At 46.4% G+C, this 22,026-nt stretch overlaps 1 protein-coding gene across 2 annotated transcripts in view; it reads left to right on the plus strand.

Moving 5' to 3' along the window:
• Lmpt (four and a half LIM domains protein limpet) overlaps nt 1-22,026 on the plus strand; it is a 124,916-nt gene that overhangs the window by 1,312 nt on the left and 101,578 nt on the right. For both annotated transcript variants that reach the window (XM_076524852.1, XM_076524853.1), the window contains exon 2: nt 350-798. In XM_076524852.1, coding sequence (XP_076380967.1) covers nt 754-798 — 45 coding nt within the window. In that variant the 5' untranslated portion in view covers nt 350-753. The remainder of the gene's footprint in view (nt 1-349; nt 799-22,026) is intronic.

Here is a 22,026-nt window from a genome sequence, read left to right on the forward strand (position 1 = left end):
AGACAGACTGTTTAGCCCTTTTGACCACTTGACATACTTGAAATCGTGCAATCATACAAATTCTAAAAGGGCTTGTTGGTGGGATAATTGCTGACCTGTTGCGGCCGATATTCGCCAATAATATTAGACCGTATTTTATGTCAATGTGTAGAGTGGCATTGGAAACACAAGACGTATTCGACGCGTATTTGTTTATGTCAAGGGGTTACTGCTAATATTCCTGAACCGTTGAACGGAGCAACAGATGCGATAATCTGCTGAAGGGTAGGACCACCGGAGGTCCCCGAACACTACCGTAAACACCTGACGAGATCGTTAATCCCGCCACGTGTTGTGATTGCTTTTCCAGGCCCGGAAAATCTCTCTGGCTGACAGGCAGCCCCAATAACACTCGGATTGTTTTATGGTGTTTTGGTCGGGTCGAATGAGATCGAAGTTCGATCGTTCGGAGCTGGGGGCAAGGTGCGAACACGTGCACGACCTCCCGATCGAATTCGAGGGATCGAAAGACGCACGCGAGTCGTTTCCAGTTGTCGCGCGGACGTGGACGAGGATGCGTCGAAGCGGCTCCTAGCTGCTCTCGGGGCCCGGTTTATCAAACGATTTTCACGTGTCCGTGGGACGTGCTCGGGGTCTCCCGCGTGCCACCCCCGCGTCCGAGGCCTGTCGGGAACCGAGCGACCGGCGGCGGGACGGAGAAGAGGCTGTGAAAAATAAGTGACAAGATTCGCGGGAGTGACAGTTCCATCGAAGATGAACGGCGTACAGCGGATGCCCACCGACGCTTTCGACGTAAAAGTGAGTTTCGCAATCTGTCTATTCAACTTACATTCAATTACACAATTCTACCTGCTGTAGACTTTAGCCGATATCCCTGTGCGAATTTTTATCCCACATTGTGTTCTACAACGACTGCTTCTCCCTTTCGAAGCATACCATTTCTCATAGTTATGTTCTACATCGCACACATTATGTTTTACGATAGGTCTCCTAAGGAAGCTCGAGCAATTTTGGAGAACTGCAATCTTTGCATTTCATTCTTACGGAAGGGGGGAGGGCAACCGGAACAAAGGTTTCTTCGAGCTCACCTAATTGTTACAGAAATTATGAGTAAAAGACCAATTTGTGCTCGGATAAGAAGCAAGAAAAAGGATAGATCGCTATTGGAATTTCTAGGAAGTCGATTCTAATTTCCTAGTTTCGATTCCACCGACTAAATCCGTTCGTTTCCATGGGACACTTTTATACACCGTACTTTGGCAACATGTTTCAGAGACGATTGAGAGGCAGGTTTCGTGATCCGTTCTATTTAGCAGTCGGTGGAAAATAAGACAACGCGGACAGTTGCTTTACGCGTCCCGATTTATAAGGTTATCGCAGCTCGGCGACGTAAATCGAGACAACGGAGGTTGGTTAAAAAAAGCATCGTTTGACATGTGTACACGTAATCGTGTCGACCTTGGCCCGCGTAACCCAGTACATAAGTCGGCCTTGAACGGGGTCGTTACTTCTCGCAGAAGCAAACGATCGTACAGTTTCTATCGTTGTGTCTCGGCGCTTGATTGCGCCTGTCCTATCATATTCTATTCTCTCGTATCCTAACCGTGGCCCCGATAGCAGGTTTCCCGCGGCAAACACATTTCCCCGTACCGTTCCGCAATGCGGCTCGTCCCCGCGAAAGCTGCTCTCTTCTTTTTTCTTGTTCGGGGAAACACCGATATCGATCGAACCTACCACTGGCAGAGCACACCGATTTTCTTAGGATCTTCTCAAGTGTCGCGATAAGCGATCACTTTCGCGCGAGAAAAAGACCGTCCGGGTCGCTTTACACCGTCGAACTTTAGACTTTGGTATCTGTAACTTCGATTGGAACTTCCAGATCCCACCGTCGGCGTCACCTCTCGGGTTCATCGACACGCGAACATCGTCTTGGACGCCAAAATTCTGCCGGCGTTAGAATAGTCCTCGACGGGGTTTTTAATCCAGGATGTCCTCCATTCGACAAAACGGAATGTCCACGGGTCTCGTTACCAAGAGGACATCGATCGCGGCTGGATTTATACCGTGCAACCTCGCGTGTCGATCCTCCTCGCGGTGAACTTGGTAGAGCCGTGGCTTCCGTGTCGCCTTTCCCCGTATAACTTTTCCAACGATGACCACGGAACGGTTCGCCAAAAGCGAGCCTCCACCTGCGGTTTACGGGGAGCCCAGAGAAACGGCTGTCCGGGGTAAAAAGACGGAAAGTCTATGGGAGATCGATGGTTCGAAGTTCGTAATCTTGAATGTTCAACCGACGCTCATTCTATGCCGTTAAGCCCTCTTTAGAGAGACGAGAGACGATTCGTAATGTAATTGGACGTTCCGCGGACGTTCAAATCCGCCTCCGTCCGCGGAGGCCACTTGGGAAAGGAGAGAGCCGGCGGACGACAATGACAACAACAAGAACGATGAAGATAAGGGAAACACGAATACACCGGTCCGTCACCGCAGACCGGGTTCACCCACTTTCCCGTCTCTCTTGCCGGTCATCTGGAGAACATTAATATTAGGTTGGCGCATGCAAACCGTCGGTCTCTCTCGCGTGACACACTAACCACGTGCTTCCGAACGTCATAGATTTAATTAAGATCGTTTCCAAACGGCTCTGCACACATTTCCCAGCGATCGATTATCTTCTACGTTTCTCCTCCGTCGTCTCGCTTCCTCGGTTCCATCTGTTTCAGTGCGATCTGTAGGGTCTACGAGAGTCCGAGGAGCAGTTGGACCGTATTCCTGTTCGATCGGATCGATCGAACCTGTAATCACACGCTTAATCGACCAATAAGTAGAATGAAGAAGGGACCTGGACCGTCATCGCATCATCTCTCGTTCCTCCATCTTGTATGTTTATTTCCATAGTTCTTCCACGTGTTTACTATTGCCGGCGCGTTAGCATTCGGCAAGGGACGGGCGCGCGTTTGCGTGCCGCGCGCGTACGTGCGCGTCGAACATAACGTGCAATTAGGTGTCTTAACACCGAGGCCGGTGCACCGAGGTAACGTGATACCTGTGCCGGCCTATGGCAACGCGACTCCATCGAGGCGGAGGTTGATTCGAGCTGCCCGACACGCTAGATCCTCGACTTTGAACCCCTTAACGTTCCACTTGATTCCAGGCAGGCGTAGGATTTATGAATTTCTAAGCCTTCTTCGAAGCTTATACTTCATTTGATTACCAAGTTCAAGCCGTCGCCGCGTTCCGCTTCCCCGTGCAGGAACTATCTGCCCGCGAATGTCGAGGGCTTCTTCGCTCGATGGACAATATAAAGATGGTAAACAAAGAAACAATGCTCGCGGTGTAGGACGCACGACAATGGCGAAGCATTCGAAGAGCTCTGCTCTGAAATCCAAGTTCGCGGGATTCCCGCGAGATTTCCGCGCGTACGAATTTTCCCACGCATCCGTCAGATCAAGCGGTGTTTCCGCAAGGTTAATTACACGCTGAAAAAAAATTCTCCCGTCGTGCAAACGGACGGGGACTGGCTCTCGTAGCGTCGGCCGCGGATTATGGTTTCGCTGGTACACAGGTCGAGGAATTTGCGAGTCGCGCGTAAAACGAGGATGCGACGTGTCTCGGATGCGAAGCAGAAGAAAAAAAAGGCGGAGGAAGGCCTAGTCCAATGTCTCCGAAATGCTATTTACGCAGACCGGTTGGACGATAACGTTACCCTTAGGCCCCTGGGGAGGAAGTTGGCGTAACCGATATAAATAGCGTTGACGAACGCCGTGCAATCTCGTAACGCGATCGCCCCGCGATTTCTCGCGCTTTTCGCCGTCGCTCGTCGCTCGTCGTTCTGTCCGCTCGAGTGCTGCGACTTTCGAGCCTCTCGGCCGCTTCGTCGATCTTTCAACCAACTACGGAAAATTTGTTTAAACCTCCTCCTACCTATCGCGATGTTTTCGAAAGACGTTAATCGACGAGCAGGCGAATAAGCCCGGTGACTCAATGAACAAACACCTTTCGAGGATCCTCTTGAAAAACGCTGTTCATCGTATGCGATGTTCTCACTGCGCGTCTTCGCGGATCAATTTATCGAACTAGGGAAGATAAAAAAAATCGCATTCAATTGTACAAGACATTTTAACTGTTGACTATAATACGTATAATACGGTCGATACGTTCGATGTTGTACTGAAGATCGTGTTGCGAAGATGGATTAAGAATTAACACAATAAATTGATCGAGAATTCGAAATGACTGACACCCGTTTTATCAGAATGATAAGGTTGAATTTATTTAGATTCTGACATTTTTTTTTATAATGTATACACGAGTTAAGAAATTCATTCGATCAGTTCTTATAAAAGCGTCTTTATAATATCGACGATTTAGAAATAAATAAATGCAGAAGCCGGTCGTTTTGATCGGCTCGAACGGTGCACGATGATCGTTGCAATTTTTTGGGTATGCTGTAACATCGATGCATCGAAACCGTGTTCTCAGAGTACAGTAAATTCTCTCTAATTTTCCTTTTGTGAACGGAAATAGACAATTTGGCAAGAGGAGATACGATTATTCGAGGCTCATTTTCATAGTTGCCGATTGTCAACGATTATAAAAACGAGGCGCAAGGCTCGAATAATCGTATCACCTTTTCCCAAATTTTTATATTTACAAGCTGAAAGAAAATTAAGGAGAACTTACTGAGAATTCTTGTAAAATTATGGATTTGAAGGTTTAACTATATTTCATCGAGTTTTAGCATGATGTTCGAATGAAGTAATAAAATGAAGGACGACGATAGCCAGCCTAAGCCTAATCGATGGGAAAACCAACGATTCAATTGCTCCACGCGATACGAAGTTTCGAAAAAGATCTAATAAACGAAAGATCGAGCTGATTCATAGTGAATCGTCGTCCTGGTCTCTTCGGTTTTCTTTCCGATCTCCGTTTCCGGGAGCTCGATAATTCCGGTTTACGAGCATATCGCGGCGGATACGCGATTGTTGCGATTGTTGGTCGGCGTGGCCGCTAATTAAATTGGCGCGGCGAAGGATCTCGTTTCAATATTTCGCTTAGACGACTCGATCAGGCCGGCCAGCAAGGTCTCCCGTTATTAAGATGCAATAAACCAGTCGCGCGTGCGGCCACGCTCGAAGGCTGGCCGCCTCTATCTTTAAAGTCCGAGTGAAAGCTGCGGAAACCCATTCGCCGGGGCTCCTTTTTCCTTTCCACGGCTCCCCCCGTCCGTGTTCGTTTTCCTTTTTTCCACGATCGAACTTCAGTTTCGCGTTACCTCGAGAGGACTTTCACGAGACCGGACCGCGGCCGTGTGCTTGCGACCGAGCGCCGACAGCTACGTGACTGAAATTGAAGATCGAGACAGAGGGATCCGGCGATCGTTACGCGACCGGCACGCCGCGCCGGGACTTCGTTTGTCTGCTCTCCGTTTATGGGCCATTCCGATCGCACTTCGTACACCCGTGTTCTCGGATTTGTCAGCCGCTCGACAAAAAAATGTATCCCGAGCAATTCAGGAATCGCGTTTTCGCATGTAAGATTTTTCTGAAGAAACTCGAAGGTTTCACGAGTAAACCGCGCGTTGTTCCGCCTAGATATCCGTGAAATTGATCGAACTAAAATTTTGGAAAGGACAGCCGATTTCAGCCCGTGTTCTCGGATTTGTCAGCCGCTCGGCAAAAAATGTATCCCGAACAATCCAGGAATCGCGTTTTCGCATGTAAGATTTTTCTGAAGAAACTCGAAGGTTTCACGAGTAAACCGCGCGTTGTTCCGCCTAGATATCCGTGAAATTGATCGAACTAAAATTTTTGAAAGGACAGCCGATTTCAGCCCGTGTTCTCGGATTTGTCAGCCGCTCGGCAAAAAATGTATCCCGAGCAATTCAGGAATCGCGTTTTCGCATGTAAGATTTTTCTGAAGAAACTCGAAGGTTTCACGAGTAAACCGCGCGTTGTTTCGCCTAGATATCCGTGAAATTGGTCGAACTAAAATTTTGGAAAGGACAGCCGATTTCAGTCCGAGTTCTCGGATTTGTTACACAGCCACAATAAAAAATTGATTTGGAACAATCTGAAATCGCGTTCTCTGATGCGGGATTTTCCTGACGAAACTGCAAGATTTCGCGCGCAAAATGCGCTTCGTTCCGTGCAAATATGTTCACGACATCATTTCCAGCTGGAAGTTTTCAAAGGATGATTCGAAACTTGCGATTTTGGAAACTGGCCCGAGGATCGTCGCGTAATATAATCTTCTGCGGCGACTGCAAGAAACAGGAAGCGGTTTTCGATGATACCAGGAACTTGTGAATCCAAGGATCTGGTTAAAAAAGAAAAAAAAACAGACGAGAGAGGAACGATTGTATTTGGCAGGGTTTCCGAAGTTGCCGGACGTTTCCGCAATTCGAAACGCAGCTGCGCGCGTTTTCAGCTTCGGAAATCGATCCCGCGCCCGAATCGGTTTCTAGCCACGCTCGTTAAAAAGAAAGGGCTATTGTTGCCTCACGAAATTGCGGTCGTAAAACGCCCGATCGATCACCGTTCTTCGCGGAGGACAGGGTGCTATTAATCTTATTTCGCAAGTAGGCGGCCGCAGATCCGCGGGTCGCGCGGCGCGTTTAAGCGAACGGCTCATTTGCCGCAATTAGATCAATTATTATCATTCGCCGGGCCCCGACTTGCGAGCCGTAAACCGGAACGGGTCGGTCGCGGGCGTGCTAGAGACGTCGCGCGTTATCTAACCTTGCCGGCTGCCGATCCTGTTGCGCGATCTTTTAATTTGACGATTACCGCAAATAATCCTGGCGACGAGCAATAACTCCGCCGCGGCGAGAATAGTCGTTCTCGAACGATCGTTGCCGTCGCCGCGCGGCGGTTTTACGATCTACGCCGCTGTCCATTTTTGGTGGCGAATTCTGATCGAACGGACGCGTATCGACGCGCGGATCCGATCCGTCGTTTCGAAACGCCGCCGAAGAGGGGCCCCGAGGGGGGTAGCACAGTGTTGCGCGTCTTGTATACCAGAGGAATCGTGCCAATGTTGCGGCGTCGTGTTTTCATTTACGGTTAAACGAGTCCTCCGGACGACCAACATGGTTACCGGTTGTGTAGACTAGAGAATCGTCGCGTTCGAGAGCGGATCGAGCGAGATATACGATCGTCGGATCTTGCTGCGGGACTCGTCGACGGGAATCTCTGCGGTTTCGGCATCAATTATTACGGCATTCGACGGGGACACGCGATCGCGGAGTTGCTCGATGATGGAAACGCCGGTTCAGCTCTTGCGCGGATTCTGAGGGCGCATTCTACGGTTTTTCACAAGAATACATTAATTTGTATAATCCGCGCGACACGGCGAGTCGGTAGCTGCCGGCTGTTGCAATCGACGGCTGTAAATATTGAGCCCGTGTTAAATGTTCAGCTCCGGGTTGTCGCTGTTGAGCAAACAAAATGAATTCTTTCTAAACTTGTACACACCGTCATCATCGCGCATCTGTATTAGGTCGGTGCATGTGGAACGTCGGATTTTCATTATGTGTTAATGTTCGTCTCCCTGCTTACGTTATGTTGTTGTTTACGACGTAAACTGTTTTGCAGTCTTGTTGCATATTGCCAGTGTCATGTTTAGACAAGAGGAATTTTTTCAAAATTCTATATTTTTGTCATTTATTATTTATTTTGTATGAAATCGAACTCTGCGATTCTTTTTATTTATAAAAAAGAAATGGTATATATATACCATCATAAAAAGAGTCGCAGAGTTATTATTATTATTATTATTATTATTATTATTATTATTATTATTATTATTATTATATATATATACACATACCATTTTTGAAGATGTTCTGGTCTTTTGAATGAATAAACTCGGCTCATAAAAAGAGTCGCAGAGTTGAAACTCGTACAAAATTCATAGCAAATGACAAGAATATAGAATTTTGAAAGAAATAAAGAAATAAAGAATTTTGTATCATCGAAAGCTCGTTGAGAAAATGTATCGAAGCAATTGGGTCGTATTGTGATTAAATAAACATCTTTCGAGAAACGATACGAAATATTGTACTATTCGTTTACACAAATCCGACATTTCCTATGCACCGACCTAATATTATACTTACCGTGTCGTTCCGTCGAAGAGACCGCATAGCGAACGTTTCGATTAAAAGCATTTGTGGTAAAGAGCCCTGTGCACGCGACAATACCTTGAGCTGTTCGATCAGATTATTGTGCGCCGGAGTTAATCACAGGGACTTGTACGTGCCCGGCAATCGGGGGATTCCATATGCATAGCAGCAGAATGGTATAAAGCGTCTCGAACCGATGATCCGCGACTGGCCCATTGAAGTTCTACCGTTAAAACGGCGATGGCGTGGGCTTGATTGCGATCCCGTTGCCGTTCCGCGGACGGCAAAGCGTCGCGCGATAATAGAATTTCCCGGGGCATTCGGTTTGTTTCGCGGCGAGGTCGCTGATGTATTAGAAGACAGCCAGCGGAGACAGAGAGGACGAAGGAGAATCGACGGGACGGGCTCCGGCATCTGTGGGACTTCTGTGGGTGGCTACACGTGTACCCGTTATCGAACAGATTTCAATTAGCGGCGACGATCGACCGAAGTAATTGCCGGTAATAAAACAACCTCTCGGGCCTGGCTCCCTCTGTCTTCCAATCGGCGGCGTTCGTTTTTTTGCCGATGTTTCACGGCGATTTATACCGTTAATAATTTTCTCGGAGTACCGCGGGTGAGAATTGCCGCAGGCAAGGTGGAAACGATTCTGGTACGGGAAAATGCTCCGCGACTTCTTCGAAATTATTCTTTTATTTTTAGTATGCGCGTACATGGGGACTGAGTCGCGTCGAGTGTCTCGAGTTTATCTACGCGTTTAACCGCGTCGGCGTAGGAAGTATAAAAGAATCGTAAAACGCGAGTGAGTTAACGTAGACAAGATGTGGAAACGTCGCGAGTCGCGATCAGACACGTCAGTCGATATCTGTAGCATCTGGTGCATTGGATCAGACGCGAAGTAGAAACGGCAAGCCACGAACAGACGCGCCAGTAGACGCGTCTTCGAGAACGGGCGAGCTTCGAGCTCATTTTTCTGGAAAACGAGGCATCGGACAACAAAATTTATTCATCCTTTCCGACTATAGTAATGTCTCTCTAATTGACGCTCGGGTTGTCCACAAAAATGGATAATTTTGGAAGAGGAGATACGATTGTTCGAGTCTTGTGGCTCGTTTTTTATGATCATCGATTGTCAACAACTATAAAAACGAGCTGCAAGGCTCGAATAATCGTATCTCCTCTTCCCAGATTGTCCATCTTTGCTCACAATCTGAGCGTCAATTAGGGAGACATTACTGTATTCCTCGAGTTCGATTCTTCTGCGACGATTCGATAGGAACAATTTCAAAATACAGTAACGTTTCCCTTACTGACGCTCAGATTGTCTATTGAAATGGATAATTTTGGAAGAGGAGATACGATTATTCGAGCCTTGCGGCTCGTTTTCATAATTGTGGACAATTTATAACCATCAAAATAAACCGCAAGGCTCGAATAATCGTATCTCCTCTTCCCAAATTGTCCATCTTTGCTTACAATCTGAGCGTCAACTAGGGAGACATTACTGTATTCCTTGAATTCGATTCTTCTGCAACGATTCGATAGGAACAATTTCAAAATACAGTAATGTCTCCCTTACTGACGCTGAGATTGCCCACTAGAATGGATAATGTGGGAAGAGGAGATACAATTATTGGAGCCTTGCGGCTCGTTTTCATAATTATGGACAATTTATAACCATAAAAATAAACCGCAAGGCTCGAATAATCGTATCATCTCTTCCCAAATTGTCCATTTTTGTGGTCAATCTGGGCGTCGATTAGAGAGACATTACTGTAAATTGCAACATGGCGATTTCACGGAAATTTCGAATAACGTATATCGATCGAGTTGTCGCGTTTCTCGAGCCAATTTAACAAGTCCGCTTGGCGATTAAAAAAAGAAACGAGGGGTTATGGGAACAACGTCGCGTTGCGGAAATTCGAAAGTCGTTTTCGCGGTATCGTTCGCGTGCCTGTCGGCACTCCGGACCCATCGGGAGTCGCGTGACTCCCTCGGGATGCTTATCTAACGTTCGCCGAGGAATCATAATGCGACGCCGAGTTACGTCGTCGGCTTCGCGACAACGCCAATCCCACGAGACGCGTTCATAAACGGGCAAGATGGATGACTGTCGCGTTTCAGGAGTGGCCGGCTAATGCATTCGAACGTGTTGCAAATACGCGGCGCTGTTGGCTTATCGGGGAGAGAGCCGGAGGTATCTTTTCATCGCGGTGCTCGCGATTAATTCGTGCACCGCACGGCGTGCGCACGGCGATCCTGTAAATTCCGCGTGGCGTTATCCGGTCGATAATGCATCGGTAATTATCAGCCACGCGATACCTCTTATCTCGATCGCGCATCGAGACCCGATATCGCAGTTTTTTCGTCGATCGAACGTTGAACAACAACATTGTGTAACCATTACGGCCGATTTAATCTCGAATCTCTCTATGTAAATTTTTCTTCGGAGGATTACTTTTAGATTACTGTTGGTTCGATGATCTTTCTGCACTGGAAATAATTGTGACGTGCCTGTGAAAGGAGAGATCCAGAGTACGTCAGTAATGAAATGACAGCGAGATAAGTTGGACATTCGATGTAAAAACCGAATAGCTAAGCATTTGGAAATATTAAGAGAACATTAAACTAGCATGCAAGGTTATTTACAGCGGCTTTCATCGATATTCGCACACCTTTTAAAGCGTAACAACTTGTTTCAGAACTGGACGTGAGAGATAGCGTGAAAGACGTTTTTTGTGATCGTAATAAAGGAAAACGTCTGGTAACATTTTAGCTACCGGAAGCACGTAAAGGTAGCTAAATAATTTTCTTATCAACAACGCGGGAAAATAGCCTGAAATTTTGCGAACGGCAGTTAATTACGCAGTCCATTAACGATCGGCAGCACTCTAATTGCTCGCGCCGGTAACGTAAGCTCGCGATTTCCCGTTCGCTCGTGGGATTCGAAACGAATTGAATGACCGGCCGGATTGTTCGACTCATTTATAATTTCATGGTCCACCGATTCGTTTTACAGTCCTTTCTTCGGCCGTCTGGGCTCGGCTGACCGCGTGCGCTCCGCAGTGCCTGCGATTTAGGGGAAAAACGAGACACGCCGCGGCGTCGCGGTACATATTATTCCCCATTAAAAATCACGATATCAACTGATAGCCGGAGCAACGTCGTCAACGTTTCTGAACCATCGCGAGCGATGTAGCTCCGCGAGTCGACGGCGACGTTTACGACGCCGTTATCGCGAAAATCATGGCCGCAGTGGCGAAAATTTCAGTTGCTTAAGGAGGTGGACCGACAAACGTCGCGTGTACTGCGCGCGCCTAAACGTTTTCCAATAAGTATCGGGTTTCGGGCGCGATTAATTGGATCGGAACTTTCGAGATAGGGTGTCAGACCACGAGACGGTGAACACGTTGTTCGGCGTGTATATAGCATACAGCAGCGAGTATAATCAACCACGCCCTCGGCGGACCTTATCTAGGCTGCACCCTTCGATCCTTTTCGTCCTGGCAAGGCTGGCCTAGCCGTGGCTCGCCCAGACAGCAAGTCCTGAGGGACGAATCGCCTCGCCGAGGGAGTGGAATTCGAATAATTGTCGGCCGGCCTTGAACGGCTCTGCGTGGACGAGCGTATCCCTCCGGAAAAGCCGTTTTTCCTTAACGCAGGAGCTCCTTTTTCCATGAACGCCCGAGATTCCTGACTACTGATCTCTGCGACACTAAGAGAACCGGACAGGATGACCCACTTCTTTCTTGTTTTACAATACGTTCTGGTCCCCGGGATCGCATGTCGCTGACCACGATACCAGTCTGAACGATTATACGTTTCTTTGGAATCGGAATACAATTGCATTCTTCTCTGTCGTAGTAAATGTTGTCATATAATAGAATACCGGTAACTGTCAATTTTTGTTTTACGTCTGGATTTTATGTATTTATGGTAAAAACAAGTGGGTGCGTTTCAAAGCAATGAGAAGATCAACGATTCGACGGTCGCGTCAAGAATCCCAAAAGCTGAATGAGATTAAAGTATTTTATTTAATTAATTTAGAATTGCGAAGCAAAGTTATATAACATGAATTACTTTTTCAACATTCTTACCTCTTGCGAATCTGTATACAATTAAGATACGATAATGAATCAGCGAGAAATTAATTTCTAGAAATTAAATTTTAAATAATTCTGTGATCCACGTATGGATGTCGCGGTGGTCAAAGTATTAACAGTGTAATTATTATACTATTTTTGAATAGTGCAATTACGATATACTTTAGTAATAATATAAATAGGATAAATTTTATTAATAACATAATTATGATACAGTTCTTTAAATAACTGCGCTGAATCGGTTTTTATAATTCGAACCTTCGCGAAGTCACGTGTACGTGACTCCGGCCGCCAAAGTATTAAAAGAAACTGAAAGTTAACGTCTCAATTCCATCTTATTAAAATTATTTCAGAATGAAATAAAATTGCATTCGACTCCTATATACTGCAATAGCCGCAGACAATATCTATTTTACATAAATATCCACGGTCTATGTACGACAAACCGGAATTACACTAGAAAAAGAAAAATACGGAGGATGAATTTGACGCACCTTTGAAGCAACCCTAAACCGTGTCTCGTATAGTAGGTTCCATTTCCGAGAGCGGGTGTTCGAGGAGACGTGACTGGAGGGCCGAGGACTCGCGTAATAGTTAATTAATGAGCATTGCGTGGCGAGGGAGAGATTCCAGGGACAAGTGCAGGACAATGCAGCGCTGATCCTCGCACGGTTTCCGATCAAGGCTGAACACGTGTCGAGGATCCAAGGAATTCGAGGGTGCTGCGAAAGCAGCCGGATCTAGACGTTCGGGTGTCCTTCGGCTCCGCTGATTATTTAGCCGTGGAACCTTGTTCGGTCTCCGGTCTTTCGCTCGCCCGTAATAGAGAAATCGGGGTCGCGGCGGCGTAACGCGCGAAACAATACTTTGAGATCTCCCGGTGGCGGTTGTTTCGCGGCCGGGATTGGACCACGTGACATCGCCAACGGCCATTCGGCCTGATTTACATCCGACCACCGGGTTTTCCCTTTTTGGTGATCATCGAGCGCGGATGCATTCGGGGGAAGTGGAATGAACGAGCGCGCGTGCCGACTAAGGCTGTCGGCGAACAAGAGCCGTGGGAGACACTCGAAGAAAAAGCTTCTCGCGTAACAGAGGGAACAGAGGAAACAGAAGCCTTTTCATCCGGGAGATCGCCTCGGTGAACCGTTCCTATCGTTCGAATAATGTTTCCGCGATCCCATGAAAATCAGGCTGCCACGCATTCCGAGAAGCTCCCGTTTAATTGCGCTGTCCGTCGCGCGATACTGGAACAGAGCGCGGCTTTTCAAACCAGCGGCGCGTTCGCGTTGAAAATTCACCGGAATAAAACTCTACCGCTTACGATTTAATCGAAACAGAAAACTAATCGATACACGAGCCGCTGAAATTTTCCGGAAAACGATCGAACGGCAATCTGCTTAGGCTCGTTTTACACGGTGAAGCCTCTACCTTCATCCCCTTAAGTTGCTTTTCTTCCGATTAAATCTGTCTACTACAGACAGGCGTCGAAGTGAAGACAGCTCGCTCTTCTTGACAAATTTCACAGATTCACGCATTCGAAGCGTTCGTTGAAGCATCCTCTTTCAAACGAGCCCCAAAAATTCGATGTACCATCTTTTCCCGTGGTTTTATACCGCTTCGAAGGACGCGCGGCGACGGGTCGATTTCAGAAATTTAGGGTCGTCGCTCGCTTCTGCGGTTTTCAGTTACGCATTCTTTCCCGAGGTGTGACAACTCGATAAGTCCGACCCACGCGTTCATTGTTCTTCGGTGTGTGGCGATTTTTCCTCGGCGTCTATCCATTAGCGAAATTTTTCGCGTCGCGGCTCGGGCGGCGTCGGGGATCGCTAGGAATCTAGGTTCTTTTCTAGGAACAGTTCGATTATGCAAGGACACGGCTATACCAGACGCGGCCTGGCAAACACCTAGATTACGCGAGGGCCAAGCTGCACACCTATCCTAGGGGGGTGGCGGGGGGTAGTAGGCTAACCCCGTGTCTCTCTCTCTCTCTCTCTCTCTCTCTCTCTCTCTCTCTCTCGTTAGGCGATATTGATCGAGAAACCTTATCGAACGGACTCGCATGGATTCGAAACATTTCGGGCTCACGTTTTCGACTGTAATCTCGAGGAAGAGCGCTATTGAATTACATTGCATCGAGCACGTAGGGCTGACCGTGGTTCCTGGTTGTGTCAGGGTCGTACCACTTTATTTAATAAGGGTCAATTACCCTCCGGTCAACCATGTTAGCACGCCATTGCATAATTTATGAATTATGACTGCCCTGCCCCCCGCCTCTCTGTCCCTCTACACCCATCCCCTTTCCTCGTCGTTTGTCCGAGACGCGAACGCCGCATCCTCCTAAATACTCGACAGTCTAACGCTGTCGGTAATATCTTAAAAGTTAATCCCTCCGCTCGGTGTTTCCGTCACAGTAAATCTGCTCGCCGAGATTTACGTTCGGCCGAGTGTTCACGCTCTTCTCCCTTTTATACAACTCGCACGGCACTCGGTGTACCCTTTGTGCCCGCTCGCATCGACGACCCGCTCGTCCGGTCTCTTTCCACTCGCGTTTTTTAAAGTGCATTCTCGGCCGCTTTTCACTCTGCGACCAGATAACGCAAATCTAAACCGGGTTATCACGCATTCGAGCATCGAACAACGAAGTAAGTTCGCGTCGTTTCTAGGCCTCGCCGTCGCTATAAAGAATTAAACTCGTTTATTCCGAAGCGGCAGCAACACGATGTTTCCAGCAAACTCGATCTGCTTTGCGCGTTCTCTTTATTTCATTTTCAACTTCGTTGATCTTTTCTGTGAGCATTATTTCTACGTACGTAGGACATGAAGTTTTCGCATTGCTCTAAATTGACTCAAAGCTTCTATTGGAATTTCACTGTATTCGTAGCCGGATCAAACCAGTAGCTAACACAAATAGGTTGACAAATATGCTGAGAAATTAACGAACACGGAGGTGAATGCATCTGGAAAGTAGCTGTCGCGAAATCAGTGCGAACCTAACGATGCCAGAAGCGATAAGAAACAATGATTTTAATGATTAAAAACTGTCAGCACGTCCTACAGTACAAAATGTCTGCCCGAATTCCACGTGAATCATTTGCGAATCCGCATTTTTATAGCTCGGCACTTTTCCACGGTCACTTAAAATCCAAATCGAACTGCAAAGGGTCCGAACGATCTGTTGATCGAAGGGATCACCTGGATCGCCGGGCATCGTGTCGGAACCGCGGGATCGATTTGCCACTCCATTTGCTAATCCGTGGTCCAGTTGACAGTGAGATCAAAGTTAATTGTGGCCGTTCGGAGGCCCGTTGAATATTCCTCGGTGGTTTCCTCGATCGTGGTCGCGTCGATCCAGATCCGTTTATCGACTTGGCCGGTTCCAGCGCGTTCGTTTCGAGCGTTCTGCTCGCGGCGGGGGATATCAAACTCGTCGCCGGCATTTCTCTATCCTCGATCCTCCAGCTGTCTCTGGTACCTCGGAACACGCGTCCGATAGGTTGTCGCGTACTCAATTAAAACTCGCGTGTCTAAATATAGCGGGCCGGAGTGGCGCAGCATTCCGATCGTGGACATTGGTCGCGTCGGCTTCGGCTTCGGCTTCGGCATGGAACAGCTCGGCGAGAGCGGCGCGTTTTTTCCCGCGTGCACGCAGGAAAGTTCAGCGATGCGCGCGTGCTTCGGCCGTTCGAGTCGGAAAAATCCGGGGGCGTAAATGAATCGCGGCCGCGGGCAGAATAATACATCTGGAACGCGTCAACGAGCATCCCCGCGGTTTTATGGCGCGTCCAACGCCGGAAACGCGGATCCCGTTCGACCCAGCTTTCTCGCGTGCGGCCACTATCCCGCCGATGAACAATAAACGCGGCTTTTCGTCGAACGATCCCCTATCATAAATTTATTCGCCTACGCTTAGCCGGGTCGAGCCTTTCGGGAACGCGTTTTATGCGTCTCGAAACAATAACGCAATGTTACAATCGGTTCTTCGAGCATCCTTCTCCACCTATTGTCGCAATTTTTGTTCGTTCGTTTATTCACGGGACAAAGGCTTTAGTACGAAAAGAGGGTAACACGTGAGGGAAAATAAAATAATATTATATACAAGAGGATATATTATCGCTTAGTTTTGTAAAAATAACTATTGCTTCAATAAGCTGCAACGATAGTTTTAGACTTCTTAGAGATTGTTCTATTATTTATTGTTATTTATTTACGAGCTGCTAGACCCTTTTAAATCACACAAATGAGGTACACGGAATCCAGAACAAAATAATCGTTACAAAGTATATTTAATAAATAGCTCAGGGTGCTTTCGAAGAAATCAAGTATTTTACTGAACTCGTTTGCCTCGATCTTGCGATGCAACTTCGAGAACCCAATGAGATTCCATTACGACCAACACAGTAAAATCTCCGAGTTTCGTACGATCCTAGGACGAACGTTAAGATTTAACACCTCGATTATGTCTGTTTTTGCGTGAACGGGGTTCGCATGATTGATCATTCTACTTATGCAAATCTTGAGATTCATACGTTGCGCGATTGATCTAACAGGGCGACTCGGTGGAAAATCGCTGGCGCAAATCGCTCCGAGGCTATTCGATCCTTTCGAAATCGTTTGACGCATTTCAAAAACAATCACGCATACTACGGCCGAGTCTTCCAGGGTTCTCTCGTATCTGCGTGATCGCAATTCTATCCAAGGTTCAGGGATCCAGCAGATTGCCCTAGCCGGCTAATCGCAACGCAGACAGCGAAAGATCGGTCTCGCAATCTCCGGAAACGCCTCGCAAAGAGTCTGCCGATCGGATCCACTTAAAATTCGAGGTTATCGCGTGAAGCAACTCTGAAGGCGGAGCGGGACGAATCCAGGAGGCAATTTCATGGCTGTTTTCGTTTCTATCGCGCTCGGCGGGACGCGAAGGACGGGGAGGTACGCGATGTGACGTACCTACGAGAAATCACATCTGGCGCGAACGCGAACAGGATTGCGAACACAGTGGGACCTGAGAGGACCTAGGGCCCTCCGACACCGGCATTCCCCAACGATTGTGTCACGCGTACTTATAGGCTCCCAATGCATTTTCGTCCGGCCTGTACGCGCTCGCGCTGTCACCTCGCTGTCACCTGTGCTCACTCTCACGTGTCCGACACGCTAGCCCCGGAATACCTGTGCTGTTCAGCTATCCTACGTTTCTATCGAATCGATTTCAAGCGGGCAACGCTTCTGGACTAATCCTGCGTTTTTAAAAATGCAGAGCCAATCGGCCGGCACAGCTCTGCGCCTCGCCATGATCGGCAACGGGTGGTTGGTTGGCATTTGCGTAAGAGAATCTTGTTCCGATCTCGTTAGTTTTGGTTCCCTCTTTTGGTCTCGTTACTCGACTACGAGGATATTTCAAGAGCTAAGAACATTCGCCACGAGGAGTTAACACATGCTGAGTGCCGCGCGTCAGTTTGCATACGGGCGACGCTAATTTTTAACGAGGCTTTCAAATTCATTTATATCGCAATGGATCGAACGAACTGTACGACGCTAGAATTACCGGAATACAAAAGAGTCCAATTGACTTTTCCTGTGGCAAATTTCAACTTTCTAGTCTCGGAATCGTCAATTACATTGCTTTGATTTTGTTGGAATTTTTCGGGTCGCGATTTTCCGCGGTTGACGCGTTGAGAGACGCTCGTGGATAAAATGGACGATCTGTTTCGATCTTTTATTACACGCACAAGCGAATCGTACGCTCGCAACGGCTCTAATGAGATGCGCGAGCCTAATGACCAGCTATTAGAGCTAGCCGATCGAGAAAAAAAAGAGAACAGGGAAAGAATCGTAATGAAAGCGACAACGCGGATGATTTGCGTTTCCAGGTGTTAAATTCCACGATGACACGGAACGTTTTACAAGCATCGGAAAAACTGAGCGAGGCAAATGGAATTCGCTGTCGAGCGGCGGCTCGTTAACGAATCTCGCGAGACGGCCGAGGTGATAACGATTCGATGAATCATCGGCGGGGCCGGCGATCGCGGGACCGAGAGCCGAGTGCCGACGGCCGAGTGCAAGAAAGGGAAAGCCCTCGTTGTGTTGCACGGAGGGATGACGTAAAGGAACTGTGCCGATTGCCGGTTCAATCCTTCGCCGATATTTCGTGCGCTGGAGCGAGAGGCTCGGCACGCAGCCGCGGTCGTACAACACGCGTTATCGAGTTCGAAAGTAGAGCTCCGGTTGCTGCTCGTTTTTTTTTTTGCGATTAAACATCCAGCGTTTATGCGCTTATGAATTCCCTTGGGAAAACAGATTACAGTTTACGGACGATTCGCAACGATCGGAGAACTCGGAACGAAATCACGAATGGATGGTTGCAATGACTGTATAATAGCGACTACGATTTATTTCGCAGTTACGTTGATTAGCAGGTCTTTCTCGCTAATTTGTGCGAGAAAGGAAAATATATTATATCGTATATCAAGCTTCGCTTTAACGTTTAAATGTTGATAATCGAAGAGCCGAATTTTATTCCGATTTAGAAGAAATACGTAAGATCCAGATTGAATAGATTATGTTCGGGATATTCGTAACGAGCCTGTCACGAATATATATAATAATATATATATAATAATAATATAATAATATATATATAATAATATAATAATAATATATATATATAATAAAAATATAATAATAATATAATAATAATATATAATAATATAATAATAATATATATATATAATAAGAATATAATAATAATATAATAATAATATATAAAATAATATAGCGCAACGTGTCAATATTTGAGCAAGCACGACTTTTCTCTGTCGAATATGTGGAGTTTCAGTTAATGACTCACTTCGGCAGCAGATGTAATCGTGCATAGGTTTGAGTAGAGGAGCACAGGAATCGCGCAGAGAAATGACGAAACGGACATAGAGTCGGGCTCGGTGTACCGTGAACGTTTATGGTAGAGTTTTCACGGCGAGCGTAATCGCCATTTACACGTGTAAACGGATAATCCGCGGATCCAGTCGAGAGAGTACCGGGCAGAGAGAAATGAGGTGGACGGAGCATATGTAGACTAAAAGTGGCGAAAAACCGATCGAAGAAAGATGCCGTAACGCTACAGTTGGCACGCAGCCATTCGTCTTTTTTTTCCTCTTTCGGTCCGATGCACAGTGCGGCCGCCAATGGACGAAATTCCAAAAATTCACTGCTTCGTATCTGTCCAAAAGTATGTGTATGACGTGCTAAAATGCCTAAATAATCGTGTTCGAAATGTTCAAATAATCAGAAATAAATAATCAGAATGATCAAAAAATTGAGCAGGAGATTAATTTCAAGCGAGTTCTCCGAGCGGATATTAGGAAGAAATTATAGAAAATGATGGCGAGGAGTTATATGATTTTAATTAATGCTTATTTTGCTTTGTAATGCTTATTTGCAATATAATAATTAACACGAAATGAAACAATCACGTTAGATTTATTTTCCTACATTTTAGATAATGTTTTTATAAAAAGCGGCTCAAAATATCCTGGGATTCTTATTTCGACATATTCGTCAGATAGTACATTTTGATACTGTAAAAACTTTTTTTGCCAAAAGTTGCGGTCTTCAGAGTTATTTAACAAAATACGCTTGGAAACATAAGATTTGATTATTCGATAGAAAATAAATAAGAGTATTTTTATGGAGTCATATAATTTTTTTATGCAAATTGATGCATTTTTGTATTTTCTTTGGCAAATTATTAAGCCATTTTGTTTGAAAATTGATTAGTTTAGAAGTTATGATTTTTGTCCCGGAGACAAAATATATGCTCACATATGCGCCGCTCTGTGCGATGGCTCGAAACGTACGATCCCCTCTGAAAATTACAAATCGCACGAGAATGGAGTTCTTATCTCGAGGCGCGTTCCAAAAATCATTCTACCGAGCCGAGTTTATTCCATCGCGGCCGATTAAAAGCTGAAATTCAAAGGACACCAGGATCACCGCTCTAAAAATTTCCGTTTCTGTATGTAGTAAATTCTCCCTAATTGACGCTCAGATTGTACACAAAAATGGACAATTTGGGAATAATCGTATCTCCTCTTCTCAAATTATCCTTTTTTCTGTCTACAATCTGAGCGTCAATTAGGGAGAATTCACTATATTTCTAATCTTTCTAAAGATTGTTTGGAAGTTCTAATAATAGAAACATCGCGGCTGGAAACTAAAAAGACGTTTACGTTCGCTGTGTGCAGAATCTCCGGAGCGGCGCGATTCACGCCGACCGGCTTAATCTGTGCGCAAACGAATTCGAGGAACGAATTATCATGCCGCGAGCGTAGACACGAAATAAAGGTCGCCGCGGCCAGACACGAATTATTTATTCCTTAAATTGACCAGCGAAATGACGCCACTTCCGCGCGAGTGACATCATATCGCCGTCGCTCAATGCCGACACCGGTTCCCAAAGATTGCTCGCGAAATTATCATCGCCGCGAATAAACGCTCGGGAAGTGGACAACAACGTGGCTTTGCAGTCTTCTTTCCAACGCGATCGATAGACGAATGCGACTCGAGGGACGTTTATTCGCGGTGCGATATCTTCTTTGTTGCAACGATGCACCACCGGCCGTCGAGGTCTCCCCTTTCGCAAAATTCGCCCGAGGCTAGACCGGCCGAGAAATAACGGATCCGCGACACGCAGGGGTAGCTTAGCCGGAAACAGGCAGCAACTCGCGGTGACGTTCATTCTCTCGTTCGCAACTTCCTTGAACAGTGTAACCTTGCGTTCTATCTGCGTCCGGTTCCGGCTCGCGAGCGTTATCGCAATTTCAAAAATTGTATCTTGTTATCGTTGACGCAATCCCCCCCGACGCCGGCCACAAAAATGCTGAGCCATTCAGCGAGCAAGATCCAATAGAAACAAACAAACGCGAGCCGCGAATTAATCGCGTAAAATTGCTGAATTCGTGAACCGTGTATAGCAACATCGCGTCGCCACAATTCGCTTCGGTAACAGTTTTAACCTGGAATGTTTCATTAAACGCGGCGTGTCCTCATGCGTAAAACTACTTCATGCGTTGCAATATTAAATAACAGCTTGCATAAACATAATTCGACTTTCTTTATGCGGAATACGAGATCGCTGCGGGCGCGCGCGCGCGCGCGCGTAACACCGGCAGAAATGAAGAATTAGTGCCGCTGTGTGTGCGGGGGAACATGTTCATTTAGGTTCGAAATTAATTTTCCCGTTCACGTATCGAATTTATCATGTCACGTTAGGATTTACGACGTGTCTACTGGTAGCGGATTCAAAGAGCGATCACAGCTGCGGATCTCAATGTTTGTAACATCGAATAAATTGCTTCGATTTTAACGCCGTTTCCGATATCGTTGATTCCGCAGCGAAATTAATTGGCTAAATCAAACAAATGAAATCTGCGAGATGATAATACGACTGATACATCGATCGTATCTGCAAAGACCTCGACGTACTAATCTGTTCTTATCTGTTCGGAAATATTAGTTAAAATTAGGTTAACACAGCAGTCGCGGACGCGCGGTTTGCGGGACTACAATTTGCAATATTCCCAACAACGAGTGACACATGTTGAACATACGTCAATACTTAATCCTAACTAGCTCTAATTTGAGATAGATTGATGCAACACTGCGATACTGTCTCCTATACTTACAGAATATCTCTATACTGAATCTCCTATACTGAAATATATATAATCTATATATTTAATATATATATTATTTTATTTAATATATAATATATATATATTATTATTATGATTATATATGAGCGGC

The sequence above is a fragment of the Megalopta genalis genome, chromosome 10 (genome assembly GCF_051020955.1).
Source record: "Megalopta genalis isolate 19385.01 chromosome 10, iyMegGena1_principal, whole genome shotgun sequence".
In the NCBI taxonomy this organism is placed as follows: domain Eukaryota; kingdom Metazoa; phylum Arthropoda; class Insecta; order Hymenoptera; family Halictidae; genus Megalopta; species Megalopta genalis.